The sequence below is a fragment of the Phodopus roborovskii genome, unplaced genomic scaffold (genome assembly GCF_943737965.1).
Source record: "Phodopus roborovskii unplaced genomic scaffold, PHOROB, whole genome shotgun sequence".
Classification (NCBI taxonomy): Eukaryota; Metazoa; Chordata; class Mammalia; order Rodentia; family Cricetidae; genus Phodopus; species Phodopus roborovskii.
The window spans coordinates 20982897-20991862 of record NW_026126407.1 but is presented as its reverse complement, the minus strand read 5'-3'; the positions used below and the strand labels follow the sequence as shown (position 1 = coordinate 20991862).

At 45.8% G+C, this 8966-nt stretch overlaps 1 protein-coding gene across 6 annotated transcripts in view; it reads left to right on the top strand.

Annotated features, from left to right (window-relative positions):
- Window positions 1-1493: 1493 nt before the first annotated feature.
- Mprip (myosin phosphatase Rho interacting protein) overlaps window positions 1494-8966 on the top strand; it is a 119764-nt gene continuing 112291 nt past the window's right edge. For all 6 annotated transcript variants that reach the window (XM_051180537.1, XM_051180536.1, XM_051180535.1 and 3 more), the window contains exon 1: window positions 1494-1898. In XM_051180537.1, coding sequence (XP_051036494.1) covers window positions 1776-1898 — 123 coding nt within the window. In that variant the 5' untranslated portion in view covers window positions 1494-1775. The remainder of the gene's footprint in view (window positions 1899-8966) is intronic.

Here is an 8966-nt window from a genome sequence, read left to right as displayed (position 1 = left end):
ATCACTTAATGCTTGAAAACCCATACATTCATGTCAGTTTTGTACATCTGGTCAGTCAGGCGCCAGCCAGGGTAAAGGACTTGCCCACAGCTGGATCAGAGCTGGGCTTTCCCCTCAGGGTGCAGGAAGACTTTGATCTGGGTTCCTTCATTCTTGACTCTTTGTGCAGGAAAGCTTTTTTTTTTTTTTTTTTTTTTTTTTTCTCAAAGTGGAAATACACCTCCCCTGGGTAGTCACCAGATGATCAGTGGAAAAGTACACAGCTCTGAAGGCATCTCTCTCCTAAAACCTCCTCATGACCTGAGCTCAGCTGCGCTTAATGCTGGTACCACCTGCTCCAATATCACCTTCGCCATAAAAAAATGAGTTAGCTCAGCCTCTGCTAAAAACTCAGGCTGACTCCTAGCTGCCAGTTGGCTGAGCCTGGAATCTCCGGCCTATGTGATCCCTCCCAACTCCTCCTGAGAAATGTCTCACTAATGTCTAGGCTGACCTCAAACTCGCCATCCTCCTAGATCTGCCTCCAGAGTCCTGGGGCCACATACTCCTTTCTTGTCGTCTCCCCACCCCCGCCCTCCACTACCTGCATATCTTGGGAACATTTCCGAATGCTCTCTGCTTACTTAGATCCATCTTACTGCTGCTGGAAGCAGTCTCCTAAGGAGCAGGGTTGTCCCCCTCCACCCATTCTGCACTCCTCTGTTCTTTCCTATGCAAGTGGCCTTTCGCCTGGAAGTCTGGGCAACAGTGGCCTGGAGTAATAGTTTGGGCCCCTTCCTGGCAAAGTGACCTTGCATAAGCTATTCTCAGTGTCTGAGCCTTTGTAATGAAGGAACCTAATTCCGTATCCAGCAGAATTGCGCTCACTTATCTCCCATAATAGAATTAATAGCTCCTCAGGGCTGCTGACATCTAATCATCTCGGAAACACTAATGTATTATTCCTTAACTGTTCCGCGCACCTCCGTTTCCTCCCGTAAAACAGGAATGATCATGGAAAGGTTGAGGAACTTTAATGAGCTAAAACATGAGGAGCGCTTGAAACAGTTCCTAGCCCTAATATTGCTATCTGGGTCGACCGGAGACCTCGCACAAAGTAGGGATGCAGGCTGGGCGCGGCAGAAGGCCGCAGCAAAGAGGCTACGAGGGAGGCAGGGGCCCTCGGAGAGACCACGGAGATCCGCGGCGCCCTTCCGGGAGCAGCCCAGCCCAGCGCCGCAGCTGTCAGGCCGCGGGCGGCAGCGCCAGTCCACCAAACCTGAAAGTTCCATCCCAGCGCCTCCACCTTCCCAGCCTGGACAAGTTACCTTGCGCCCGCTGGTCCCGGTCCCGCCCCCGCCATCCATTGGCCGACGGGTTTCTTTGTTAGCAGGAGCGTGCGGGCGCCATTGGCCCGCGGGGCTGCCGGTTGCGGCGCCCCTCCCCGCCCCGCCCCGAGTGTGCGCGGCGCCGCGCTCGGTTCGTTCGCGGTGACGGCGGGCGCCCGGTGAGCGCGACGGCTGGACTTGCCGGCCGGCGCCTTGGGGGCGGCCGCGGTGGAGGCAGCGGCCCGAGGCCGCGTCCGTCCATGGGCCCGCAGCGGCCGGGCGGCGGGGCGGGGCGCGAGGCGGCGCGCGCGCTCTGAGGCCGCGGCAAGCAGGCGGGGCGCGGCGTGAGCGGGGAGGCCTTTCCGGGCCTGCGGCGGCCAGCGCAAAATGCGGCGGCGGCCGCGCTGAGTCCCGACCTCCGGGAGCGCGCTGGGCTGAAGTGGCCCGCGCTGCGGCCGCCTAGGCGACATGTCGGCGGCCAAGGAAAACCCGTGCAGGAAATTTCAGGCCAACATCTTCAACAAGAGCAAGTGTCAGAACTGCTTCAAGCCCCGCGAGTCGCATCTGCTCAACGATGAGGACCTGACACAGGTGAGCTGCTGCGGGGTGCGGAGCTGGTAGTCAGGCGAGGAGCGCGGCGGAGCCTGAGAAGGCCAAGAGAAAATAAAAATGGAGCAGGAAAAAAAATGCGTGAGAGTTGGGGGATGGGGTTGGAATGGGGGCGGGAAGAGTATCGATAGAGCCGGGACAAAGGGAAAATCCTCAAGTATGCCGAAAAATAACATCCTTTCCCGTTCCCATAGCTCTGCCGTGTGATTCATGCTTTTTGGGTGACTCAAAAAAAAAAAAAAAAAAAAAAAAAAAAAAAAAAGAAAAAGAAAAGAAAGAAAGAAAGAAAGAAAAAGGGAAAAAAAAATGTCTGGTTGCCCTGGATAGGAACAAAGTGGAGCTTGCTTGCCGCTTGTCAGGACTCTCCTACCCACCCCAGACTCTTGTCTTGGGGCTGGACTCAGACGTGGCCACCAGACTATCCCAGGAATTGGCTTGTCTGTGGCCACCAGCTTCCATCTTGTGGAACAGAGCTTGCCCTCTTCCTAAAGTCACTGTCACCATCAGGCCTCGCAGAGAGGTGGGGTGTCTCCAAGTGGGGAAGGGTGGGCCTTGCTCTTGAACTGAAGGTAGGGATGGCTATTGTTGAGGGTTAGGAGCTTTCCTTCCCGATTCTGCTCTGTGGCTCCCGGGTCCAAGAAGACTTGTGCATTGTGGGGAAAGTTGATTCCCTCCTCTTTCTGTCCTTATCTGTTGGTCGGGATTTTGGATCAGGTTAGTAGCTCTTCCTAACCCGCCTCAAAGTCACCGATCCCCGAGTAATGTAGGAGTAATGTAGGAGATGGGGAATTTGTGTTGGTACAGGGTCCTCAGTTTGGGCCACAGGCCCTCTTGGCCCTTGGGAAGTGGTTACTCTCAGGCTTCTGGTGTTGAAGATTCCTAGGCATATTTGCACCACTTTGGGAAGGACCGGTGCATCCTGCTTACCTTTGCCCCTACTCCTCTGTAGTTAACTCTCCGCACCTGCTTGCCCCCTGCTTGCTGAATGCCAATGAAGTTCCCCATGCATTCCAGCCCAGTGCCACCTAGTTGTAGCCACTCCTTTTTGGAAAGAGCTGTTTAGACTGAAAACATTGCTTTGATTTGGCTGTTTTTGGTGCCTTTACTGGCAAGCAAGGTTTGACCTGTTTTATGGGGCAAACCAGAGTGGGGTGGTAGGGCAGAGGTTGTGGCAACTTTCTGTGAGGTCAGATTTCTAATAGCCAGGAAGTAATCAGGAAGCTTAACCAGATTCTCCAGGTCTCAGTCATTGATCTGTGAGGGTCTTAGAGACCTGTCTACTTGGGAAGGGCAGAATCCTGAATAGAGAGAAATGGTGATTTCCTTTTCTCATTTGAACTCTGTTCTGGGAAGCAGTTTATGGGATTTATGAGGTGACTGCTTTTAGTCTTGGCTGTGACTTTCTGAGGTCTGACCTTGAATGAGTCTCTTTAACTCTGTGTGTTTTAATTTCCTTATCTGTAAACTGGTAATAGTGGTTACTGGCTTACTTCTCCCATGGTGCTATTATGAAAACCAAGAAATATATTTTACTGTACTTTTCCTCTTAAAATTTAACAAACATGGAACAGCCAACTTTGATTTAAGAAGTTTTTGGGCTTGGCAAAGGCTGTTTTGAGAGAGGTTTTAAGCATCCACACAAACCGGGGATCAGATGTTTATGCTGCATGGGGTCTTTTTCTGATTCTTAAGTGTAGATGAATGAGTGGGATTTAAATGTTTGAGTCTAAAATATTAACAATAAAAATCTGTTGATTATTAATTAAACTCAAGGGATGAGGCAAGTTGAGAGTATTGAACTCTTTGGCTGTTTTCAAAGTGGCATTGTAATGTTTGGAACAGGTCTGAGACCTCCAGGGCACAATTCGAATAGTAGTTCCTAAAATAATGAGTGGGCTTGCTTGTGTGGGGAGAAATTAGCCCAGCCTTCTACCTCCTGGGATCTTTCAGGAAGAAACTGCACTTGAGAGGAGAGCAGGGAGGCTCTTGCCAACAGCAGTTGTCAAAGCTCTCTGTATCCGGTTCTCCCAGAGCCTTTTGCTCTCCTTATGGTTCCGTTGGAAAACCTCAGCCAATTGGTTCCTGTCAACCTCCCCCAGTCCCCTGCTTCCTGCTGCCCCTCCCACCCAGAGCTTATTTTAGACTGTCCAAGCTGGAAGAGACATCAGCCATCATCAAAGCCACCCCCTCTGTAATAGTTGAGGATGTGAGTCTAGGGAGGCGGGGACAGCTTCTGCCCTCAAGGATGTCATCTTCCCAGGAGCACACATTCCTTTGAGCCTTCTGATTTAAGCTTTATTTCCTCAGCTGTTGGTTTTGTTTATTTGTTTTCCCCTAGAGAGGTAGGGAACTTCTTCCAGGCCTGCCTGTGTTGTGGTATCAGACCTAGGAAGCATTTGGAGGTCAGTTAAACTAGCCACTTCTTTCACTGCAGAAAAGCCTGAAACTCAGAAGGAAAAGATTTACAGGAACATAGCATGGATTCCTAAGTGCCTTCTCTGTCCCCTTCTCTTAAGGCTACAGCAGCCACCTCATGAGCACATCGGGACAATTTAGTTTCAGAAAGTGCCTTAACAGTGTTGTTTGGGGCCAAAGAGTCCTGCTTTCCCTGCCCTGGAATTCAGACTGATCTGTGATAAGTTAACCACAGTAATTGTGTTGTTTGTCACCCAGATGATGCTGTGCTTGCTCAGCCCCTATTCCTAGGGTGACATTTTCAATCCCTTTGTGCATTTCTCCGCATATAGATGGACTGAAGTATCATTTTTTTAAACCTTTAAAATTTATCATTTATGTGACATGGGCACCCACTGGCCACGGTGCACCACCTGTCAGTCAGTTCTCTCCCCATGTCATGTGGTTCTGGGGGATAGACACAGGTCATTAGGCTTGGCAACAAGTGTGTCTACCTGTTGAGCCATCTCATCTGCCCTCATTCTATCTTTTTAAGTCTGAGCTTTGTGTTTGTATTTGCTTTGCAGTGTACTTCTTTCTGCTTGACAAAGTTTAGAACTCTTTTTCATGTTGTTACATCTAAAAACTTAAAATTGTTTTCCATATGGGCCCATTTGGGTTGTAGTATAATTTAACCCATTCCCTCAATGATGTACAACCAAGGCTACTGATGAGTTTTGCTGTTATAAATAGTGAATATAGGGTTGGTAACATGGCTCAGCAGGTAAGAGTGCTTGCTATGCAAGCCCAAGCTGATAACCTGAGTTCTTTCTCCTGAACCCACATAAAGGTAGAAGGAGAAATCAAGTCCACAGAGTTGTTCTCTGACTTACATGTATCTTGTGGAATGCATATGCCCCGCACATTTCATATATACATTTATGCATGCATACAACACTAATTTTTTTAACAATTAAATGTCCTCTTAAAAGATTTATTTTTATTAAACTTTATATGCAGGAGCTGTATATACACATGACTGTGTGTGTGCATGCCCAATGTGTATACACACACACACGCACACACACACACACACACACACACACACACGCGCGCGCGCGCGCGCGCGCGCGTGCATGCACGTATCCATGTCATTATGTGAGGATGTGGCCATGTAAGCCAAAGGTGTTGAATCCCCTGGAGCTGGTGTTACAGACAGTTGTCAGCTGTCTGATGTGGGTGCTGGGAACTGAACTCTGGACCTCTGGAAGAACAACAAATGCTCTTAACCACTGAGCCACCTCTCCAGCCCAGTTGTGTCAGTCTAGCTAACAGCTTCATAGTGCTTTTGGTTGGGTTTGTTCGTGCAGGAATGCAAATGTTTCTCTGGGGTAGATACCTAAAAATAGAATGGTTGGGTTGACATCAAGTTCACTAAATTTCCAAAACAATGTCATAACATTTTTAGAAATGGATATTACCAAATGATTTAATTCTTTAATGAATTCCCTGTTGCTATTTAAGTTAAACCCTTTTAAAGATTTATTTTTATTATTTTTAATTGCATGTATGTATGTGTGTCTGTCTGTGTGTGGATAATGTGAGTACAGGTTTGATGAAATCTTACATAGCCCAAGCTGCCCTTGGACTTGCAGCATATCTTCTGCTGATCTGATCCTCCCATTGCCACCTCCAAAATACCAGGAATAAACACAGGTCTATAACACCATAATGGCCCTTTTTTTTTTTTTTTTTTTTGTCATATTTACTGAGTTATTTTGTTTTTCCTGTAGATTGTTTGCCTTGCTGTGCTTGCTCAGTTTTCCATTAGGTCCCCTTCCCCTGATGATTTGTAGTTTTTTGTATATGTTTTTGGTTGGGGTGTGCAAATTTTGTATAAAGGGCCTAATAGTAAACATTTTAGCCTTTGTGGGCCATATAGACTCTGAAAATTATGTAACTGTTATGGTACATAATGAGCTATAGATAATACATGGAGTGTAATGGATGTGGTTGTGTTCCAGCAAGACTTCATTAGCAAAATCAGGCAGCTGGCAGGATTGACCTGGGAGCTATATTTGGCCCCCACCCCCATTAATATATGGTGGGTATTCTTTCCAAGTGTCACTTGTCTCTTTATGTGTGGCTATTTTTTATAAAGTAGTTTTAAAATGAACACAGTTGGGACTGGGGCTGTAGCTCATGATAGAACACATGCTGCATGTTTTAAGTCCCTGGGTTTAATCCCCAGAACCAATATAATAAAGTACAGTGAATGCAGTTCAATCTGTTTTCCTTTATTATTTGTAATTTTAAAACTACACTTACTTAGTACATATGCATGGGTATGTGTGTGTAAGTCAGAGATCTCTCCTTCCACTGTGCAGGTCCTAGAGGTTCAGTTTAGGCATCAGACTCATTGGCAAGCACCTCTACCCACTCACTGGGTCATCTCTTTGGCCCTCATTTAATATCATGTAAAAAGGCCTTCTTTTCAATAATCTCTAATATTATTAGTTGGTTTACAGTTATTTTTATGCTTACCTTTTTCAAATTTATCAGACTTGTTTTTAGGAAAATCACAAAACTAAAGGCAGAAGATCTAGAAGAACCCTGGGGGGGGGGGGGCCAGATGGCTAGGAAGATCTTCTCTCCACAGCAGTATTAAGAGGCTAGAGAGAAGAAGGTTGAACAGATTTCCTAGCAGAGAAAGCAGGATAGTTTTGCACACATATGTGCATGTGTACACATACCACTTTTGCATGCCTGAGGTGGCCAGAAGAGAAAACCAGATCCCATGGAACTAGAGTTACACATGGTTGTGGGCCATCATGTGGGTGCTGGGAACCAAACTCAGATTGTTTGCAAGTGTAAGACTTCTTAACCCTTGAGCCATCTCTCCAGCCCCATCTTAAACACAGACAGAGAAAGCAAATTTGGAGTGGGTTTAGGGATGGAAATTCTGAGGTAAATCTGACCTTGTGGAGGTGGATATCTAGTTTGGCTATTCAGGTGGAGCCATCCACCCAGAGCCAGAAGTGAACGTTAGAGCTCAGTGAAGGGTCCGAGTGTTCATTTGAGTGTTTGCTGAAGTCACAGATGTGAGTGGTTTGTGTAGGAGAGAGCAAGCACAAAGAGACAACCTCTATCCCCATGGGAGGTAGAAGAGCAAAGCCCTAGTAGAAGCAGAGAGGTCTCAGAGGACTGCTCAATGGGGTAAGGAGGTTTCTCCTGAAGCTCCTAATCCGCCTGGTCTGATTATGTCTTCATTGTGCTCCTGACTATCCTACTGCCATGGCTTCCAGGGCTGTAGGCTGGGAACCTCTGATACATAGATCCAAACTAGGACTGGGTTTCTGTAGAACATTCCATCATCCATTTGTTCCTCTTATTTTCTTAGAAGTTCCAGGATACAGAATTTGTCTGACAATGTTTATCTCAGGAACAATGGAGAAATGTCTTGCTCTTCTTAATTTTAGACTATTGGTAACTATGTGCAGCTGTTGCATGTTTGACAGGGATGTGTCTGAAGTCCCAGATACATAAAATCCCCTTACAGATGACCAAGAACAGGAAAAGATTCAGTATCATTAGTCACCATGGAAATGCAAATCAAAATTATAGTGAGGTTCCACTTCATACTCATGGAGATTATTATACTTCTTTAAAAAACAATTTAATAAAAGTAGTGAAGATTAAAGAAATTGCAATTCTTGGACATTGCTGGTGGGGACAAGATGGTATCGCTATTATGGAAAAACAGTTGGATGATTTCTCAAAAAGTTAGATGTAGAATTATTGTGAACCAGAAGTTCCAGAAAATTTGAGAATAGGTGTACTCTAATACTTGTATGTAAATATTCGTGGCGGCACTACTCACAGTGGCCAAAAGATAACAGCAATCTGAATGTCCATTGGGCAGCAGGTAACAACTTGTGAATCCATACAGTGAATTGTCCTTTCATCTTACAAGGAGTAAAGTACTAAGATATGCTATGACATAGGTATAACATGATGCCAAGTGAAAGGCTGTCACAGAAGAGATCACACAGTGTAGGAGTGTGTTCATGTGAGTGTCCAGAGGAAGACAGATTGGTGGTTGCTGCAGGCTGGGGGAAGGGTGGTGGGGAGTGCCAGCTAATGGGATTGAAATTCTATTTGGGGGGTGATGAAATGTTTTGGAACTAGATGGAAGTACTTGTACAATATTGTGTAATATAAATGCTACTGAAATTGTTCACTTAATGTGGCTAATTCTATATTATGTGAATTTTACCTTGATTAAAAAAGGGAAAAAAGAATATACAAGGATTGTATTCACACCTATCCTCTGCTCCTTATGTCATTTGTACTATCTGGTGGTTTCTGCAATCTAGACTAGACTGAAAAAATTTTTTTCTTATAGAGCCAGACAGCAAATATTTTGGGTTGAGTAGGCCAACTGGCAAAGGCAAGACATTTTTATGATTACTTATATAACCATTTAAATAATGTAAAAGGGAGTTGGGCATATTAGTACATACCTATAATATAAGCACTTAGGCAGAGGCAGGAGGATCACACATCTGAGTCCAGTCTGGGTTACAGAGTGAGTAAAAACAAATAAATTGAATGTAAAAGCCATAAAAATATTTTAAAATACTATTATGAGAGAGT